The 22,060-nt window shown below is 43.0% G+C and overlaps 1 protein-coding gene across 4 annotated transcripts in view; it reads right to left on the reverse strand.

Moving 5' to 3' along the window:
• Positions 1 to 2,596: 2,596 nt before the first annotated feature.
• The window catches only part of PRXL2A (peroxiredoxin like 2A), a 32,259-nt gene continuing 12,795 nt past the window's right edge, over positions 2,597 to 22,060 (reverse strand). For 2 of the 4 annotated variants that reach the window (XM_081329768.1, XM_081329767.1), the window contains exons 2-6: positions 18,506 to 18,676; positions 15,929 to 16,023; positions 6,068 to 6,208; positions 5,008 to 5,172; positions 2,599 to 3,219 (exon numbers count right to left, since the gene is read on the reverse strand). In XM_081329768.1, coding sequence (XP_081185894.1) covers positions 3,109 to 3,219; positions 5,008 to 5,172; positions 6,068 to 6,208; positions 15,929 to 16,023; positions 18,506 to 18,674 — 681 coding nt within the window. In that variant the 5' untranslated portion in view covers positions 18,675 to 18,676 and the 3' untranslated portion in view covers positions 2,599 to 3,108. Of the gene's footprint in view, positions 3,220 to 5,007; positions 5,173 to 6,067; positions 6,209 to 15,928; positions 16,024 to 18,505; positions 18,677 to 22,060 lie in introns of all 4 variants that reach the window. The other 2 variants (XM_081329765.1, XM_081329766.1) reach the window with 2 other exon arrangements.

Genomic DNA, 22,060 nt, shown 5'->3' on the forward strand with positions numbered 1-22,060 from the left:
AGGGGAAGCATGGATTCGGGTCGCGCCTGCATTCCACGGACGTGCGACCCGCTTTCTGGCATGCCACAGCCCGGTACCGGTCCACAGATCAGAGGTTGGGGACCCCTGCCGTACACCATTTCAGACATGTGGCTGTCCAGTCTCTTCTTAAAAACTTCCAGTGCACTGGTTAGCCTGCCCTGGAGCCACATCTCCCTGTGGTTGGACTAGAAGTCCTTGCAGGTCCTTGTTAATTCTGGTTGCTAGAGGCCAAACTCAAGGAAGCTTTTCATAGCAGGCAACAGTAACTTGGCAGATCTCAAAAAAAAAAAAAAGCTAAGCAGTGTGTACCCTGGTGGCTCTTTGGATGGGAGAAGATCAAAGAATATCGGAGCTGGAAGCCTGGCATCTATCTTGGAAAAAGACCGTGACTTAAATTCTTTTGTATAATTGGATTGAAAACCTCAGGTACATAACGAAGACATCACTGGAAACTGAGATGACTCAAAAGATTTTCCTTTATGTTATGATCAGCATAGATACTATTACTAACAAAGTCATCCTGTTCACCACCTGCCGATTAGTCACCAATACATTTGCAAGGCACCTGCCTGAAGGAAGAGATTTAACCCAAGCGTTTCCCAGCTTGCATTTCTACCAAGAATTAAGCCTGGCAAGCTTGAATTCGTATCAGCTCTGCAGATCAGCTCTTTTCTTTGCTCCAAGTAGTAAACCCAAATTAATAGCAGTAACGCCCACAGCTAACAAATAATCTGTCTGGAATCTACATCTTCTGAAGCGCACGTCCACACCTCTGGTACATGGAAAGATTTTCATGGTTTTGTCTCGTTGCCGACGAAAGCTCAGAAGAATTTGGAACTTCCACCAAATTGATGGTGCTAGCAAATTCTTGAACCTTCATGAAGACGAGAGTCCATAACAACCCAAAAAAATAATAATGAAAAAAATCAATGGAATGATTGGAAAATAGAGGTTTACCAGCAGTGGTATTGCAGAATTATGCTCGAGTAACATTTTCTAATAATTTTCATAGATAACGGCGTAGATTCCTTGGGACGTTCATGTCTTCTTCCCATGGACAGAGTGTCACACGCTGTCACAAAAGTGCTTTTTTCAGGAGGCAACGGGACTTTCTGGTTTTTCTTGGAAGACGTTTCGCTTTTCATCCAAGAAGCTTCTTTGGCTCTGACTGGACAAGTCAACGACTCTCTAAAGGAATGCAAATGACCAGCCGTCTGCAAGGAGTATAAATCCTTCCATTTCCCCACCATCCAGGCAGAGCTGAAGAAGCTTCTTCAATGAGAAGTGAAATGTCCTCAAAAGAAAAACAAAATCCAGGTGCCTCTTGGAAAAAGCATCTTTGGGACAACCTGGATGAATGAGAACCTCCATAGACATTACACACTTGTCATTTAACTGTTTTGTTTTGCACTGTGGTTACTTACTTTTGTAGAGTACAATGTTTTAATGATGTTTGTAAACAAATGGGTTGAACTTGTGTAAACGCAGCCTGGAGCTGAAGAGAATCTAATAAATGCATGCTGTTAAATGGCGTGGCTTACTGTTACACTTACTACTTACTGTTAAATAAAGGCTTACAATACTGTCTACGGTTATGCATTTTTTTAATCTTAATGTTGGAAGATAATTTCGTTTAAACCAGGCCTACTGAAAGGTAAAAGGGTATTTCCCTTCTCCACTGTACCAATTATCCTCTTGGTGCAAATAGACTCGGTGCCCGAACGTGTGCAAAAATATACGTTTACTAATGGCTTCGGGAGGAAAGAAAAATTAAAACTTTCTCCCATTCTGAACTGGCTCCCCTAGTTCAGAATGGAAACGCCTTCATCTTTTAATAAAATGCTTTCCAAAAATTGCTTTTCCATAAAGGCAAAATGCAGAATCATAAATCCAGATGCAAACAGATCTTTTTCTAATTTTCTTCCTCCCTAATTTTTTTCTTCCTTCCTTTTTTTTCTTTCTCTTTTTCTTTTTTCTCTTTCTTTCTTTCTATAACAATCATACACATCAATATATTCTCTTTTTTTGCCCTGTTTCCTGAACGAATAGAAAGCTTTGGGAATGATTTTGACTGAAGAAAATAGCACAGCTTGAAATCTTTGCTCGTTGGATTGATTTAGCGCTATAGAGACCACACAGAACTCCCCCACCCCCACCCCCATCATCTCGATAAGAACCCCGAGGTTTAAAAAAAAGGTAAATGTAAAGGTTCCCCCGCACGTGCGTGCTAGTCGTTTCCGACCTTAGGGGCTGGTGCTCATCTCCATTTCAAAGCCGAAGAGCCAGCGCTTGTCCGAGGACGTCTCCGTGGTCATGTGGCCGGCATGACTAGACGCCAAAGGCGCACGGAACGCTGTTACCTTCCCACCGGAGTGGTCCCTATTTTTCTACTTGCATTTTTACGGGCTTTCGAACTGCTAGGTTGGCAGAAGCTGGGACGAGTAACAGGCGCTCACTCCAAAGTCACCTTTCCATTGCTGAGGGCAGAGTACCCAGCCACCATTCAACACCTTTTTACATCATAGGAACATTCCTACTTTAGTTCTGCTGAGTCCAAGGGATGCTCCAGTAAGAGATGTCCGTATGTGGTTATTATCAAAAAAGCACGAGATTCTGAAAGTACCTCCAGGTTAAGGCTGCTTACCATTTCTTAAAAGGATGTCTAGTTTGACCTTATCCAGCCAAACTAGACCTCATTGGAGACATGGAAAGTACCAGGTGAGCAAACTTGGGTTTTCGAAACCATGACAAAAACCCCACAGCATTTAAACTTTCAAAACAACGTTTATTAAGCTTTCCGTCATCCTCTCGACACCCCGATACCCCTGAATGTTTCGTTCCAACTGGGAAGGATCTTGGTCAGACCTTAACAATTTCAGACCTGGCCTTTCATTAACCCAGTAGGACAAAAGACAAAAGAAGGAATCGGCGGTATCTGAAGAACAGACAGAAAGAGCGACTAGGAAGGGTGGACTTTATGCTGAGGTTATTTGGGAGAAATTGAGAACCTGGCAGAGATAAGGCCCACGTTTGCGTGGCAACGCTTAGCATTTGCAAAAACAAAAACAAAAAGAAATAAAGGGTGCTTTATTCTCCACGGTCTGAAGGTTGCACTTTGATCTTCTTAACAGCTTCAAGGACAGCATCCTGGCTAACTTTGTCTCCAAATTCTTTCTCATGGTGTTCCAAGAGAAGCCCCTAAAAAAAAAAAAAAGAAAGAGAGGTCAGGAACAGGGCTGTCTCCAAAAACTACAATCAGAAGACTTTTTAACATCTCCACAATTTACCTAGGTTATCCCCTTCTGGGCTTAGGAAGAATTTTATAGCGAGATTTTTTTTTCAAATTTTAAAGCATCAATATTATCAACTTCCAGTTCTCCACGTTAAATTTTACAAACTTAAAACAGGAATCTGGTTTCAGAGGTTCCACATCCCCTGGCCTGATGGGGGATGTGTTGGGGTTTTTATTGCGGTTTTTAATACTATTATTTACTGTTTTAGCTCGGGTTTATATTTAATTCTCTTTTAACTTTTGTATTTTGTATTTTATATGTGCCCTGTTCACCGCCCTGAGTCCTTCGGGAGAAGGGCGGTATACAAATATAATAAGCTTATAATAAACCTAACTCATTCATAACGTTCTGCGACACAAGGAACAGGATGGCATCTCCAAAATAACATATAAAAGAAGTGAAAACAGAGAGAGAGAGAAAGAGAGAGAGAGAGAGACAGACAGAGGTAGAGGTAAAGAGCAAGAAAGAGGGAAGAAGAGAACAAGGCAGAGAGAGAGAGAAGGCGAGAGAGAAAGATAGCAAGAGGGAGACACAGAGAAAAGCAAGGAGAGACAGAAAGAGAAGGAGAGAAAGAGAAAAAGGAGAGAGAGAGAGAAGGAAAGAGAGAGGAGACAGAAAACGAAGAGAGGAGAGAAACAAGAAAAGAGATGGAGACAAAAAAGAGAGAGAGAAAGAAGGAGAAAGAGAAAGATAGCAAGAGGGAAACAGAATGAGAGAAGGAGAAAAGAGAGGGAGAGAAAGAAAGGAGAAAAAGAAAGATAGCAAGAGGGAGAAAAGCGAGAAGGAGAGACAGAAAGAAGCAGAAAAAGAAAGAGATAGAGAAAAAGGAGAAAGAGAAAGAGAAGGAAAGAGAAAGAGGAGACAGAGAAAACGAGGAAGAGAGAAGGAGAGAAACAAGAAAAGAGATGGAGACAGAAAAGAGAGAAAGAAAGAGAAGGAGAAAGAGAAAGATAGCAAGAGGTAGACAGAACGAGAGAAGGGAGAAAAGAGAGGGAGAGAAAGAAAGGAGAAAAAGAAAGATAGCAAGAGGGAGAAAAGCGAGAAGGAGAGACAGAAAGAAGCAGAAAAAGAAAGAGATAGAGAAAAAGGAGAAAGAGAAAGAGAAGGAAAGAGAAAGAGGAGACAGAGAAAACGAGGAAGAGAGAAGGAGAGAAACAAGAAAAGAGATGGAGACAGAAAAGAGAGAAAGAAAGAGAAGGAGAAAGAGAAAGATAGCAAGAGGTAGACAGAACGAGAGAAGGGAGAAAAGAGAGGGAGAGAAAGAAAGGAGAAAAAGAAAGATAGCAAGAGGGAGACAGAGAGAAAAGCGAGAAGCAGAGACAGAAAGAGAAGCAGAAAAAGAAAGAGAGAAAAAGGAGAAAGAGAAAGAAGGAAAGAGAGAGGAGAGAAAACGAGGGAGAGAGAAGGAGAGAAACAAGAAAAGAGGGAGACAAGACAGAGGAGAGAAAGAGAGAGGGAGATAGAGAAAGAAAGAGAGGGAGGAGAGGGAGGAAGAGAAGGAGAGAAAGAGGGAAATATAGAAAAAGAGAGAGAAAGAGGGAGGGAGGAGGAGAAATCCTTCAATCCGGAAGAGAAAGCCAATGGCGAAGGTCCTCTCGTGGGCTGAAGGCCGCAGAGACCTGAGGCCACCGGGCCACGGGGACAGAAGACCCAGTAACAGCTGCCTTCCCAGCCACACCTGTCCGCTCTCTACCTGTCTCCCTGGGCCGAGGACAAACACCCCTCCTAGGATCACGCCTTCTCCATCAAGGTTGCCGGTGTAGCCGCTCCTCCAAGCACGCCAGAAGTTCCTCCAGACGTTCCAGCGGAAAAGGGCCAGAAACAGCATCTTCCTTTTGAGAGGGCCGTAGAATTTCCTCTGGGGGAAGGGGGAAAAAAAATGAGAGGAACTCGGTGGCAAAAAAAAAAGAAAACGGACCGGGGGGGTTGGGGGGGGCTCTACCTAGGGAAGACCCACTGGAAAACGACCACCTTAAGCCCAAAATTGCTGATCTTGGGGAAAAGAAAAAAAAGAAACGGGATCGAACCCGGCCTTGTTCATTTTAAGTCAATTTTCATGTCGATGTTTATTGTTTTTTTTTAAATGTTTTATCTCGCTGCTTTCATTTGGCTGTAAGCCACCCGGCCTCCTCTAGGTAGGATGCGCAGCATACGAATTTAAAAAAATAATTAGTAGAGAAATCAAGGCTGGGTTATTTTAACACCTGTTCCCTTCTTGCCTATCTTTGCGCCATTCCTTTTCGTAAAATTAGGTGGCTCGAAGATTAGAATAGAATAGAGCCGGGAGGGACCTTGCGAGGTCTTGTAGTCCAGCCCCCTGCTCAAGCAGGAGAACCTATAGCATCTCAGACGAGGGACTGTCCAGTCTCTTCTTAAAAACCTCCAGTGATGGAGCGCCCACGATTTCTGGTGGCAAGCTGTTCCACTGGTTAATTGTCCTCACTGTTAGGAAGTTTCTCTTTAATTCCAGGCTGCTTCTCTCTCTTTGGTCAGTTTCCAACCATTGTTTCTTGTCCTGCCCTCTGGTGCTTTGGAGAATATGGTCACCCAGAACCGCAAAAAACCCCCACCCTCACCGTTTTCATCTGGGGAGGTTCACGCCACGGGCAGGCCTTTTCCAAGCATACAGAAAACCTGATTCCCAAATGCCACCAGCATTTGCCAGGGGAACAAGTGAACTGAACAATGTAGGTTTTAGCCCATCTCTCCCCCACCCCACCCCACCCTTAATCCATTTCAAGAATCCCACCTACCTTTTCATCCAGAAATATTTCCCCCTTGAAATATGGCTGAAAGTCGACCACCTCCGTCCCAATGTTCTCTTTCACAACAGCATAAAGGGGCACCCCAGCCTGATCGAGTTGGGGTTTCAGAGAGGACAGCTCAGAGGCCTCCTACAAACGAAAGGACGAGTTGAGTCAAAACACCATCACCCATCGCCAAGGTAGTGAGTTGCCCGCAGTACTGGCTCTATTCAAAAGAGGCTGTTAAGTGAGACATTTGTTCAGTGAATCTGGCTCCGTTTTACGACCTTCCTTGCCCGGGCTGTGGGGCTTAAGCAATTAAGAGGATGACAAATTGTTGGGGGGGGGGGGAAGGATTATTATTGTAACCAATAAATGGAAATAACCGCAGGAGGGCGACTAGCATTAGAAGAAGATGCAATTAGGATTAATAGGAGCTTGTTTGAATACTTACTCTAATTACTTGAATTTAAGTGGTTTGTAGAGTCAGCCTATCTCCCCCAACAATCTCGTTTTACCGACCTCGCAAGGATGAAAGGTTGAGTCAAGCTCGAGCTGGTCAGGATCGAACTCCTGGCAGTGGGCAGAGTCACCCTGCAATACTGCATTCTAACCACCGTGCCGCCACGGCTCCACTCTTAAGTCAGGATCGAACTCCTGGCAGTGAGCAGTGAGTTAGCCTGCAATACTGCATTCTAACCACCGCGCCACCATGGCTCCACTCTTAAGACAGTCAGGATCGAACTCCTGGCAGTGGGCAGTGAGTTAGCCAGCAATACTGCTTTCTAACCACTGCGCCACCACGATTTTTAATGGCTCTGCTCCTAACAGAGTAGGGAACACCGAGTTGTGATTCAGGGTCAGCCTGTGGGTTCGGCAGTTGGGTCGGACGACTCAGAGGAGGAGGAGGAGGGGGGTGTTGAAGAGCTTGCTGATGAGAGCCCTCAGCCAGGCCCCTCTCACCTGGTCACGACGCAGACCCAGCTGTGTTAGCCTGACAGCGTGGATGAAGATCACCCACAGCTGGCCCTGTTCAAGGACGCCCGACGCAGGAGGCAGTCAATCAGGAGTAAACAGAGGAAGGCAATGGGGCACCTCGGAAGGAGGCAGAGAGAAGCCACGCCCTGAACTGTATTTAAGGGGGAATGCGTGGGAGGGCTGGTTTGCTGAAGGCAACCGCTTGAAAGTCTCCTGTTTCTTGGTTTGTGTCTTGTTCTATTTGTTTTTGTAGCAATAAATTTGGCAGGCGTAATTCCAGCCTCTTGCCTTCTTGTAAAAGGGGTTGTCCCTGCCTTTTCTGCAGGGCCGGTAGCAGGCTGGTACAGAACACACCCCATCTGTATCCTTTCTGTACTTTGCTCCCTCCCTCTCTATCCTGCCTTAAGTTTTAATTGCATTTTTAATTTTAAGGTCTTTATTGCTTTCATGTTTTATAAGGTGTTTTAATCAACATCTGTAGAGTCGCCTTTGGCGTATAAGTGTAATAAATAAAGAGAAACCACTACAACATCCCAGCTTTGTAGGCTAGGCTGTCCATTCAAAAAAACACAAAAAAAAATCTTGCGAAAAGGCAGCAGCAGAAAATTACCACGGATGTGCTCGTGAATTCAAACCGAAGTGCAGCATGACTCAAAAGGAATTTTGCTTCAAATTCCTAAGCAGAAGGTAAAAAACCATAAGATATTTTTTCCTTTCCAGCTGCCCAGCTAAATCTACATATCTACTAAAAGCTCCTTGGGGGCCGCGAGCAAGCAATGGGCATGCTTGTAAGGAAATATTCCTAAGAACTGATCTAAGTTTGCCTTGCCTTAATTCTTTCTAAGAGCGAGCATTTGTATTTGGGGGTTAACAACTTCAGGTTGCTTCTAGGGATTCATGCTCTTAAACACACACACACATGCACACACAGAGAGCAATAAAAATATAAACCTCCTCCCCCCTAGGAAAATCAGATTGCAGGAATGAGGCTTCTGGCTTGCAGCACATCTGATGCGTTACTTTTCCAGGCAGAGAAAAACAGGTAAGGAAACCTAAGACAAATGTGGCCAAACAGGAGTCACTTAAAACACGAAGGGATGATATATCTCAGTGTAAGATTCTGCTTCGACATCGTGCTACGTTTTGGGGCCGCGTCACATATTTTGCTCTTGAAGGAATGCGCTTGCAAATCCCATCCTCTTTTTTTTTTTTTTTTTTTTTTATTGAAAAGTTTTAAAATACAATTTTCCCTTGAAAAACCCCCCTTCCCCCTCCCTCCTCCCCCCCTACCTCCCCTCCTCCCCCCTCCCTCCTCCCCCCCCTACCTCCCCCCCTCCCCCCCCCTACTTCCCAGAGCTGAATACAAGGTATATATATATAAAAAAAAGCAAACCTAAGCAGCCATATACTAACAACTATAAATTCTAAAATCCATCACTCTCTAGCTTATATAGGATAAAACAAACCTTAACAATATTAAATATATATATATAAAAAAACTAGAATAAGAAAAGGACACTCTCTAGCTTATATAGAATGAAACAAACCTTAATAGTATTAAACATATATTAAAAACAAAAAAAAGGAAAAAAAAAAACCCCTTCTCAACCCTATACTTATCCTAAATAAACTCCATCCATTTTATCCATTCCATGATATAACATTCTTACAAATAATTTTCCAAATTAACCAAGGATCCCAAATCAAAAAACTTTAAAGTCAACTCTTCTGTAATCGACCGTTCCTCTTCCAGTACCACATCTATAATTATTCCAAACACAACAAAAAAGAAAAAAAAAAAATTGCAAACAAAACTTGAACTTTAATCCAAAAAAGCTCACCCTTTCCACAAAACCACCAAATATAGAAATATATTGCGTCTACACCCAAATCTTTTCCCCCCTCCCCTACTTGACTACTTGACTATATCGTAAAAGTTCCAAAGACTTCTGCGATTCCTGCTACTTTCTCTTCTTAGATCGTTTTGCAGCAGCACGCGTCACCCTCTGTTTTATAGATTCATCCAACGAGGTTGTATCTTGATCTCCTCCAACACCGTTGTCTTCTATCTGACCATCTTCGGCCTCTTGATGCACTCCTTCTCCAGATCCCTTTCCAGCTTCCAAAAGTGTTAATGGCGTTGCATTTAAAACATTATTGTAGAAATCACGCGCTTGCATCACAGTAACCAAACGGTACTTTTTACCTTCGTGCGTCACCATCAACCCCACTGGGATCTCCCATCTGAACCTTATATCTCGTTGCTTGAGCTCTTGCACAAGAAATGTAAAATCCTTCCTTCTCCTTAGAATCTTTGGAGGAATTTCTTTTAAGACCAAAACTTCTTGATTAGCAATCATAACTTTAGTATCATAAGCAGCTTGTATAACTTCATCTCTAGTTTCCCTTTTTGCAAAATATACCACCACATCTCTAGGCAACTTCCTCTGTCTGGCAATCCATGAATTCACACGAAACACTTTGTCCATGCCTCCTTTTATTTCAGATGCTGGCTGTTTCAACACTATTTCAAAAGCCTCAGAAACCAGCTGCTTTAGATCTTCCTTAGTATTCTCCTTTAAGCCTCTAATTCTAATAGCAAACTGCATCTGGAAATATTCAGCAAGACACAGTTCCTTTTCCATTTTATTTTCATTCTCCAATACTTTCGCTTCTAATATAGCATTCTTTTGAGTCAAGTCTTCTAGCTTTTCCTCCAATTCTTCCACACACCGAGCCACTTTACACACTGAAGTCAAGATGTCTACCCTCATCGCTTTGAGCTTCTGTTCCATCCTCTCCTCCATTCTCTCCTCCAATTTCTCCAATTTCTCCTCCATCTGTGCAAATCTAATATTAATTGATTCCAAAATTACCTGGGTATGTTTTTCAAGAGCATCTTGTAAGTCCTTTGATGTCAATACATCAGGAGGATGCAGCGCCTGCAATAATGATTGTTGCACGGGAGAAGTTCCAGCACTCCGAAGAGTTTTAGGGGGTGGTTTAGCCGCCATCTTTTACCAAATATGACGCACTTTCACTTCAGATTTGTAATCCAAAAAAGTCCATCAAGCTGGAGAGTAAAACATAGTAATCCTCTTTACCATTTCCTCTTGTATCGCTCTGCCTGCTCCTTTAAATCATAGTCATTCCTTCAGGCAGGGGTGGTCGCAGACGGCTGGCTCTGCTCCAAGAATCAGGAGCAGAGGCGACGGCCAGCTGGGAGCAGCCCAGGCTACGGGGGAGTTCAATCCTTCAGCCGCCCAAGCCATAAGCTCAGGCGGCCCTGGAGAACTCTACCCCTACCTGGGAGCTCGCCCCCTCCTCTTCTCCCGAGGAGGGGGCTTCGGATTCGCCCGAACAGCTGATCGGCGCTGTTTCGGGCGAAAAAAACAACAGCTGAGCCGCGGGCAGCCCGGGAAGGCTCCCTCCGTCGCCGCGGAGCCACCGGAAGTCGCAAATCCCATCCTCTTGATAAGAAATTCCTGGCCTTAGGAATCTGATTTAACGCTCAGCTTTTCGGTTGAGCGGTAGAATCGTAACACAGAATCAGAATGGAGCTGGAAGGGACCTTGGAGGTCTTCCAGTCCAGCCCCCTGCCCAAGCAGGAGAACCTATATCATTCCAGACAAGTGGCTGTCCACTCTCTTCTTAAAAACCTCCAGTGATGGAGCATCCACAACTTCTGGAGGCAGGTAGTTCCACTGGTTAATTGTCCTCACTGTTAGGAACTTTCTCCTTAATTCCAGGTTGCTTCTCTCTTTGATCAGTTTCCATCCATTGTTTCTTGTCCTGCCTTCAGGTGCTTTGGAGAATAGGTTGACCCCTTCCTCTTCTTTGTGGCATTCCCTCAATTACTGGAATAGTGCTATCATGCCCCACCCCCGCTCATCCTTCTTTTCTCTAGACTGGCCATTCCCAAATCCGGCAACCGTTCTTCATATGTTTTAGTCTCCAGGTGTTGTGATTCAGGGTCAGCCTGTGGGTTCGGCAGTTGGGTCGGATGGCTCAGAGGAGGAGGGGGGTGTTGAAGAGCTTGCTGAGGGGGTTGGACAGCTTGATGAGAGCCCTCAGCCAAGCCCCTCCCACCTGGTCACGACGGAGACCCAGCTGTGTGAGCCTGACAGCGTGGATGAAGATGACCCACAGCTGGCCCTGTTCAAGGACGCCCGACGCAGGAGGCAGTCAATCAGGAGTAAACAGAGGAAGGCAATGGGGCACCTCGGAAGGAGGCAGAGAGAAGCCACGCCCTGAACTGTATAAAAGGGGAATGTGTGGGAGGGCTGGTTTGCTGAAGGCAACCGCTTGATTAGTTCCTGTTTCATGGTTGGTGTCTTGTTTTGCTCTGTTTTATGTTAATAAATTTGGCAGGCTTAATTCCAGCCTCTTGCCGTTTGTAAAGGGGTTGTTCCTGCCTTTTCTGCAGGGCCGGTAGCAGGCTGGTACAGAACACCAGGGCCTTTAATCGTCTTAGTTCTGGAAGGGACCTTGGAGATCTTCTAGTCTTAACCCCTGCCCAAGGCAGGTCCTTGTTTCATCCTGGACAAATGTTGTCCAATCTCTTCCAGTGATGAAACTTCCACAACTCCGGGAGGCAAACCCTTCTACAGTTGTTCTGCGAAGAAATTTTTTTTCCTTGCTTTTAGATTGTATCTCTCTTTGAACAAGGTCCCACCCATTGCTCCTTCTCCTGCCTTCAGGCGCTTTGCAGAAAAACGTTTATCCCCTCTTCCCTCTGGCAAGCCCTTCCAAGGATTATGCCCCCCCCCCCCGACTGCCTCTGCTTTACGAGCCTGCATCAATAACTCCAGCTAAGCCAGTTCAAACCAGTTCTCCCACGAGATACCTGGCCTACTTCCAGTTTAATAAGCTGCTACCGTATCTCTGCTAAGCTTGCACCGTTCCTTCTTTGGGCTCCCATGTTTTCAAGTCCCTGTTCTCTGCCTTTTTGTACACCTAGAAATTAAAGCCTTTTGTTCTTTTGTCATTTTATTTTATTTTTTCTTATTTGGTCCCATTTCCCTGTTCCTGCCAGCTGTCCCAGTTTTAAATGTAGATTTAGACATGCTTAAAAAGCTTTTGTTCTCCCGTGCTGCTTTCTGGTTCACTGCCCAAAGGATTGGCAGTTAGGGAACACAAAGATGTAATGGTAGGCTTGAAACCATAGAGAAAGATTTAGATCCTAACTAACTGAACATTCCTGTATTCTTAGTCAAGAGAACAAATCAGGTTCACAGGAGAATTGTAAATAAGAGAAGAAACCATCTGCCTCAACCACCAGAAGATCAGCTGAGCTGCTGAGAGTTCTGTAATCTTATTCTATCCTCTGACTGCTCTTTAGAAGGCCAGATCCTGAAGCTAAAACTCAAATCCTTTGGCCACCTAATGAGAAGGAAGGACTCACTGCAGAAGAGCCTAATGCTGGGAAAGATCGAGGGCAAGAGAAGAAGGGGACGACAGAGAAGGGGGTGGCTGGATGGAGTCACTGAAGCAGTAGGCGTGAGGTTAAATGGACTCCAGAAGATGGAAGAGGACAGGAAGGCCTGGAGGAACGTTGTCCATGGGGTCGCGATGGGTCGGACATGATTTCGCAGCTAACAACAACAATTCTATCGTCTTCCAGTAAATCTTACTAAATTTATCACTGGAAGAACCTTGCTTTTTTTCTGTGCAGGTTTAACAGAGTGAAAGTTGGAAGGGGCCTTGGAAGGTCTTCCATTCCAACCCCTTGCTCAAGCAAGAGACCCTGTCCTACATCAGACAAACTCCTTCAGTGATGGAACGACCACAACTTCTCGGAGCCAAGTCCTTCAAATGTGGTGGGTTGTCCAAGAACTTGGCACAGAGGCTGGAATTAATGTTGGCCTGTTGTGTGCACAGATGACGGTCAAGGAGAAGAGCTCCCGATCCAAAAAGATCCAAGTTGTGTCAAACTTGGAGATGTGCCGTTCTTTCCAGCTCCTTCCACTCATCCATAAGGCTGGACTGCTTACATCTTCCTGGGTTTTTTTTTTATTAAAGAGTTTTACAAAAACAAAATTTTACAATATATCCCCAAATCCCTCCCACCCCAAACCCACCCACTTCCCCCCCCCACTTCCCAGAGCTAAATACAGGATTATAGTTACAATAATCATATTCTAAATAAAAATTATGCATAATATACAATTAACCAAATTCATAATGCGCTTTAACTCCCCTTTAACATAACTACAAACAACGTACCAATAACAATATCCCACTAAAATCTACTCATAAGCTAAATGGTACTTTTTAGTCCCATATTTGTTCTGGATATAATTTATCCATCTCCTCCAAACTGAAATATATCTTTCCTGTGAATGATCCTTCAGATAAGCAGAAATCTTAGACATTTCTGCAAGATTCGAAACTTTAAACACCCATTCTTCTATAGTGGGCAAACTATCCTTCTTCCAATATTGTCCCACCAGTAACCGTGCTGCTGTTATCATGTTCAACATCAAGTTAGTTTCTTTAACATCACAATCTACAACAATACCCAATAAAAACAATTGCGGGGAAAACTTTATCTTTCTCTTAAAAATCTTTTGAATGTTCCACCAAATTTTAATCCAAAAAGCTTTTATATTTCTACAAGTCCACCACATATGAAAATAGGTAGCTTCTAAACTACCACACCTCCAACATTTAGACTGTAAATTAGGATACATGTTGGACAACTTCTTGGGATCCAGATGCCATCTATAAAACATTTTATAAAAATTTTCTCTTAAATTTTGTCTTCCTGGGTTTTTATTAAAAGGGTGCAAACTAGGCTACCGTTTGATCCAATTCAAGGTGCATTCATTCAACTCTGTCAGTCATTTTAACAGGTGTGAACTGTGAGAGGACTACCTCAAGATGAATGAATGTTATCTAAACCAAATCAACAACCTACCCCAAGACGGATATAGCAAAAGTTCTTGCAACAGATCCAGACAATCTATCAGTTAATCCCTATCGAGAGGGTGGGGGGAGAACCTCAAGGCTTTTCTGTGATGCAGCCATAAGGGATGAGGCTGGGGCCATCTGCTCTGCCTCATCTGTGAAGAACCAAGGTTTCAATGCCCGAGAACAACTTCTTATGGCCTTCTCAGCTCTTCTCACAACACCTTTGCTCCTCTGGATTAGCCCCCTACGGACTGGGCAGTTGGGAGGGGGTTTGAGCAACCGGGTGTGTGTGTTGTGTGTGGTGTGTGTGTGTGTGTGTGTGTGTTAACCTCACGTTTTGGGGAAACTTTAGATCCTGCCTGTTCTCGCTGCGGTCACTGCCCGCTTCAAGAGTTTTGACTTTCTTGAGGGAATAGCCAAGAGCTTCCACAATCTAATGCACGTTCAAATTTCACAGCTCGACCAAAAGCTAATTATATATAGTTTCCCCAAAACGTGAGGTTAACACACACACACACACACACACAGACACACACACACACACAACACACACACCCAGTTGCTCAGCGCTTGTCCTCAGACAAGCGCTGGCTCTTCGGCTTTGAAACGGAGATGAGCACCGGCCCCTAGAGTCAGAAACGACTAGCACGCATGTGCGGGTGAACCTTTGCCCACTGCCAGCAGTTCGATCCTGACCGGCTCAAGGTTGACTCAGCCTTCCATCCCTTCCGGGGTCAGTAAAAGGAGGACCCAGGTTGTTGGGGGGCAACAGGCCGACTCTGTAAACCGCTTAGAGAGGGATGTAAAGCACTGTGAGGCGGTATATGAGTCTAAGTGCTATAGCTATTCCACTAACATGTTCAGATAGCTCTGAATAGGATTTACACCTTGCTTGGTATCTGCCAACGCTGTTTAAGTGGAGCACAGTTATCTTCCCCAGCATGTGACTATGATGCTCCTTGGCAGACATTGGATCATGTAGTAACTAGCCACCCTTTGAGAGCTCATACAGGAGGTAAATCAGATTTTCTCAGCTAACAAAAACTGTGTTTAACGGGATAAACGGTCTAGATGTGACTATACATACAGAACACTTATTCCATTCCCAGGAAGCCACGGATTTCAAAATGTAAACTATAAATGAACCAGAGGATTATCTTCTCTTGCATGATGAGCTTGTGCTATCAGTGATTCTGTTCTAAGCATCCTGCAGTTAGCTTCAATTTTGCAACAAGGTTCCCACAAAATAAGTGATCCGAACTGCATTTTTGTGCCTGGGCACGTCTGGTTGGTACGTCGGCATTCAGAAAATGCAGGAAGCACATCAAGTGCCTAAGCTGGGGTTTCTGGCCAAGGCAATAACTGAGGGGCAGTTAAGAGGGCAATCTGCTTCAGTTAATTCAATTAATTCTTAGAATCTGGTGACTTCCGGGGAAGTCTCTCTGGACTGTCATTTTCCTGAACTTAACAAAAGAGGAAATAGGCCTCCTCTTGCTTATTTGACATTCCTGGATTAGGGAGAGTCCCAGAATCATCCCTCAAGATCTGAGGTCTTCAAACTTGGTCCTTTTATGACTTTGTGGACTTCAACCCCCAGAATCCCTCAGGCAGCATGCCTGGCTGAGGAATTCTGGGAGGACTCTTCAAACTTGGCCCTTTTATGACTTGTGGACTTCAACCCCCAGAATTCCTCAGCCAGGCACAACAAGTCCACAAGTCATAAAAGGGCCAAATTTGAGGAGCCCTGGTCAAGAACCTCCGATAACAGCAACAGTCTGCAAGGACTTTTAAAAGCTGACCACCACCTTTTTCATTTCCCTCTTTACACTAGCCTATTCCTTCCCCTCCCCCTTCCCTTAGTTTTCTCTATTACTTTTTCTTTAAAAATCTCTCTCTGTATTTTACATTTTGACCAAACCAATAAAACTACACACACAGAATAATCCTTAAGAATCTGTTCTACCGGAGGACGTGCGTTACCTCTCTGCATAAAAATCATCCAGGCCGCCTCACCGCCATGATGACAGCACCGTTCGTCTTCCACAGATCCTTGGCTTTGAACGTTCTCTGTTCTCCTTGAGATCAAAGGGAAGGGAAGGAATATCTCGTTTAAGTTCAGCTCCTTTCTAAATCGTCCTCACGTCCCGGTACGTTCGCGGAGAAGCCCACAGAGTTGTTTTAGCGGCAAGATGGAAGCGACTGGGTTATGCCTTTCACACGGATGTTTCCTCAACTTTCCCGTGTAACCTGCTTGCGGGGGGTGTGTGTCCCTGGTGCTTCTCTTGAGTTTGGTTGCTTTCTTGCAGACATTTCATTACCCAACTAGGTTAACATCATCAAGGTTAGGATCACTAGCACCGGTAATGCTATCTAGAAAACAAGCTTAGAAAGCTCCAAGGATCCCACAGTTCATGCCCGAGCCTACAAATATTTGTTTCTATTCGTAGCCTGCCACTCTGGGACTTTCAAAGAGTTTCCCGTTCAATTCTCTGCCTAGCTTTTCAAGATCAGTCAAAGTGTACCCGTAAATCATGAAGACATGATCAGCAGATAATTAATTCTATTCCCATCTGTTAGGCCAGCCTGATGCCTTCTAGACAGCCACGCTTCTCAGGAATTGTAATCCAATATGTTGAAAGGCACCAGGCTGAAGGAGTTCTGTGCTATTTTAACCCCACTTTCTCCCGAAGAGAGCTTTGGAAGAATACTTGAATTCTGAAAGTCCACAAATTCACTTTTTCTCCAAAACTGAATCCCACCTTCACAGTCCCCAAACTACAGAACAAAGGACTGTGTCTGAAGAATACAAGAGGGCATATATTCTTGCATACATTCTTGCATTCTGAGTGGAAAGGGGATGCTTCTTTTCTGAGAAACAAATCTCACATGTAAATGAAATGAAATGATACTCAACCTGGACTTGGGAGTCCTAGGGCAGGGGTAGGCAACCTGGGCTCTTTTATGACTCGTGGACTTCAACTCCCAAAATTCCTGAGCCTGCATGCGGGGAACTATGGCCCCCTTCATGACTCGTGGACTTCAACTCCCAGAATTCCTGAGCCAGCATGGCTCAGCTTGGAAACCTCTCCCTTTCCCCTCAGCATGGCTGGCTCAGGAATTCTGGGAGTTGAAGTCCACCAGTCATAAAAGAGCCAAGGTTGCCTAACCCTGGTCCTAGGGGATGATCACTTGAATATGAAAGACCTCCAAGCTCTAATTCAATTCAATTCAATTCAGTTCAGTTCTATTCCATTCCATTCCATTCCGCATCTATTCTATTCTAGTCTAGTCTAGTCTATTCCATTCCATTCCAATTCCTCTATTCTATTCTATTCCATTCTCCTTATTCTATTCTACTCTATTCTATTCTAATTCCCATATTCTATTCTATTCTATTCTATTCTATTCTATTCTATTCTATTCTATTCTATTCCATTCTCCTTATTCTATTCTACTCTATTCTATTCTAATTCCCATATTCTATTCTATTCTATTCTATTCTATTCTATTCTATTCTATTCTATTCTATTCTATTATTTTATCTATTCTATTCTATTCTATTCTATTCTATTCTATTCTATTCTATTCTATTCTATTCTATTCTATTCTAAATTCCCATATTCTATTTTATTCTATTCTATTCCTTATTCTAATTCTATTCCTAATTCTAATTCTATTCTATTCTATTCTATTCTATTCTATTCTATTCTATTCTTTCTGTTATTCTATTCTATTCTATTCTAATTCTATTCTATTCTATTCTATTCTATTCTATTCTATTCTATTCTATTCTATTCTATTCTATTCTAGTCTAGTCTAGTCTAGTCTATTCCATTCCATTCTAATTCTTCTATTCTATTCTATTCTATTCTATTCTATTCTATTCTATTCTATTCTATTCTATTCTATTCTATTCTATTCTATTGTATTCCATTCTCCTTATTCTATTCTCCTCTATTCTATTCTAATTCCCATATTCTATTCTATTCTTTTTTATTTATTTCATATATTCTATTCTATTCTATTCTAAATTCCCAATATTCTATTCTATTCCTTATTCTAATTCTATTCCTAATTCTAATTCTAATTCTAATTCTAATTCTAATTCTAATTCTAATTCTATTCCTAATTCTAATTCTATTCTATTCTATTCTATTCTATTCTATTCTATTCTATTCTATTCTATTCTATTCCTTATTCTAATTCTATTCCTAATTCTATTCTATTCTATTCTGTTCCGTATTCTAATTCTATTCCTAATTCTAATTCTAATTCTATTCAACTATATCTCTATATAAGTATAGAGATAGATAGATCCACTCCTTTCTACTCTACTCTACTCTACTCCTATTCCTATTTTCTAACTTTCCAAAGGAGGAACGTTACTTGCTCTAAATCTCTCTAGCAGAGTAAACACTCAAGTATGCTTTCAGCCCTTTATCCACTCCAGGAAAAAAAAAAGGAAAATTCATCTCTCCAGTGCATTTCTACAATTTGCAATTAGGACCTTGTGAAGAATCTCTTTCCCCCACCCCTGCCCCCCACCCCCAGTCTTACCTTGTCCCAGAGTCTTGAGATCAATTTCTTCTAGAAAGTCCAGCGAGGCATTTTCTGCCTTAGGGAGGAACAGATCCGTATTGGCGAGGATCATCCCCGTCACGGCAGCCCCGATGGCTCCGAGTCCCAGAGTCCACATGGCTACCGAGAAGTCGATCGGGAAAGACATCTCTAGAAAAATTTAAGGAAAAGAGCGATTACACCAGCAGCCCCAAAGATTCAAAAAAAAATTTTTTTTAAAAAAAAAGGTGGGGGAGAGAGAAAAGGAATGAACGTCATTAAAGAACAAAGGGAAGGTAAATAAAAAGTTCCTGTTGAGTCAGGCTCAGCTCCTAGTGACTACAGAGATACGTCCATGTGATATTTTTTTCCCCCTCAACAACAGTATTACTCATTTGATAAATAACTTTGCTCGCTTCCCTGCAAAAAACCAAAAATGCTTTGAAAAAGCGGAGCTGGATACTGGGGCGGGCTGTCAAATGACTTGACAGTTTGCCTCCGAAAATTGTGGCCTCTCCGTCGGTGGAGGCTTTTAAGAAGAGTCTAGACCAAGAGTTGGCAACCTCGGCTCTTTTATGACTCATGGACTTCAACTCCCAGAATTCCTGAGTCAGCATAGATGACTCAGGAATTCTGAGAGTTGAAGTCCATGAGTCATAAAAGAGCCGAGGTTGCCTACCCCTGTTCTAGACATTCATCTGTCTGAGACGGTATAGGTTCTCCTGCCTGGGGCTGGACGAGAAGACTGTCCTGGTTCCGACAGATGAAACTCTTCAAAAGAACTTCGAGGCATTGCTTACCTTAAAGAATCTTTTATTCGGGAAACAAAGCATTGGCACTACACAGTTAAAGCCAAAAACTGAGGTCCTCTCCCGTGGATACAAAGTAACAAAGCACAATGCCCCAATTAGCTTGAAGGCTTTCTCCCCAGCTCTCCAGCCCACCAAAACTCTTATCAACAATGACCTTGGGTTCCCACAGCTGAGTTACTCTTGTTACAACTAACTGGACTCTCATCCACACACACCCTCCCAGCATCAACTAACTCTAAAAGCAAGAGAGTAAAATGGCTGCATTTTCATCTGTTGTCAAAGCAAGAACATCCGATGGTCCCTTCCAACTCTACTCTACTCTACTCTAATTTTATTCTATTCTGCATTCTATTCTATTTCCTATTCCTATTCCTATTCCTATTCCTATTCCTAATTCAATTCTATTCTATTCTATTCTATTCTATTCTATTCTATTCTATTCTATTCTATTCTATTCTATTCTATTCTGCATTCTATTCCTATTCTATTTTATTCAATTCTGCATTCTATTCTATTCTGCATTCTATTCTCTTCTATTCCATTCCATTCTATGACCTGGATGATGGAGAATCTCCATAGACAACTAGTTTCCAGAGAGGGACACTTGAGTCAGAGGTTTTTTTCTCAAGCTAGACCTTGGAAGCTATCAAAATCTCCCTGGGATAATCTTCCAAAGCACGGCATGGTTGTGCAATGTTGCAAACCACCAGCTGGGAAGCAGAGAATCATCTCAGATGTTTACACAGAGGATTCCATGTGCACATTCACACAGACCTGATAGGCGTAATCTATATGTATACATGCACACCCACACCCATTGATAAAAACAATGATAATTTAAGGCAGTCATGATCATCCTTATCCTAGGATGGAGGGGAAAAAGAAGAGTGGATTTCAGAACAGAAAAGGGATTGTTTCTGGAGCCCCGCTATACAACACAACCAAATCCACGTAACACTGCCAAAGACACTAGGCATTGGACTGAGAACTTTGTGTCCACAACTGGTTAATATCTGAATCATATTTTTACTGATGGAACCAATTTTATCCAATGTAAGCATTCTCTAGATCAGGGGTCTTCAAACTTGGCCCTTTTATGACTTGTGGACTTCAACTCCCAGAATCCCTCAGCCAGCGTTGGTAGCTGAGGGATTCTGGGAGTTGAAGTCCCCTAGTCATAAAAGGGCCAAGTTTGAAGACCCCTGCTCTAGATGCTCAGATCTTGAATTCTTTGAACCTCATCTAGTTACTTCACAATTCAGTTTTATGTCCATGGGATAGGTTCTTAGTTTCGGCCGACCATGTAGTTCAAAACTTAAAAACCCTGAACCATCCACCATTCCCAGTTTTCCTGAAATATAAATTCCCTTGTCAAGTGTTTGTGACAGTGTTTAGGCAGGTTTTTTAAACAGCTTTATTCATAGTGTGTAATTGTGCGTGTATAAAGGGGAACACCAAGATTATCATTAATCTGGAAAACTGCTGACTGTCACATTGATGCATGCTTTGGTGCTATGAGCGTTAATTGATGCTACCTGCAAAGAGAAAGTTGCAACACCACCTGAATTCACTAATGTCCTGATGTTTCACAGAAGTACACAACTAATAGGAAGATGTTTTGACACCCACCCTGTTCAAAATCTGTCTTGTAGTGTCTCCTGAACTTGGCAACAGGAAGAACAGAAGAATGGAATGGAATGGAATGGAATGGAATGGAATGGAATGGAATGGAATGGAATGGAATGGAATGGAATGGAATAGAATAGAATAGAATAGAATAGAATAGAATAGAATAGAATAGAATAGAATAGAATAGAATAGAATAGAATAGAATAGAATTAGAATTAGAATTAGAATTAGAATTAGAAATCTGGAAGGGACCTTGGAGGTCTTCTAGTCCAGCCCCCTGCTCAAGCAGGAGAACTATACCATTTCAGACAAGTGACTGTCTAGTTTCTTCTTAAAAACCTATAGTGATGGGGCAGCCAAGACTTCTGGAGGCAAGCTGTTCCACTGGTTAATTGTCCTCACTGTCAGGAGGTTTCTCCTTAATTCCAGGTTGCTTCTCTCCTTGATCAGTTTCCATCCGTTGCTTCTTCTCCTGCCTTCTGGTTCTTTCAGCCACTGAAATCTTATATGAATCAATAGTCTGAACTTGGATAAAGGAGCTTCATCTACCTTTATGTACATCTTCCAGAGTGTTTGGTACACTGCAACAACTGTGAAACCTACCCAGTGCTTAAGACCACAAAGTAAGCACTAGCTACACAGCTAAGTCCTCAGCTTGCAATCCTTTACTGAGCGACTGTTTGAAGTTACAAGAGACTTATAACCATCCTCACACTTATGACAGCATCCCCACGGTCACTTCAAAATTCGGACTCTAGGCAAGAGGTGTCCTGGACTCAGGTGACCATCATTTGTGACCTTCCCAACTGGCCTGCCACAAGCAAAGTCAATGGGGGAAAGTGTGTTCGCTTAACGGCCATCTGACCCACTTAACAACCGCAGTGATTTGTGGCCAAAAAAACACAAAAACTAGTTGCAAAATCGGGACGCGATTCACTCTAGAGCTGCCTGGCTTAGCAATGGAAATTACTGGGAACATAAGTCGAGGATCATCTGGAATGAAATTCCCCTGCAAAAAAACAGGGTTGCTTTTCTCCCCGTTATTGTTCTCCCTTGCTTGTAAGGGTATAGAATCCGTGCGCTCTTATCGCTTCGACTTCAAAAGAATAAAGGA

Source organism: Vipera berus, assembly GCF_964194415.1.
Source record: "Vipera berus genome assembly, chromosome: 5".
In the NCBI taxonomy this organism is placed as follows: Eukaryota; Metazoa; Chordata; class Lepidosauria; order Squamata; family Viperidae; genus Vipera; species Vipera berus.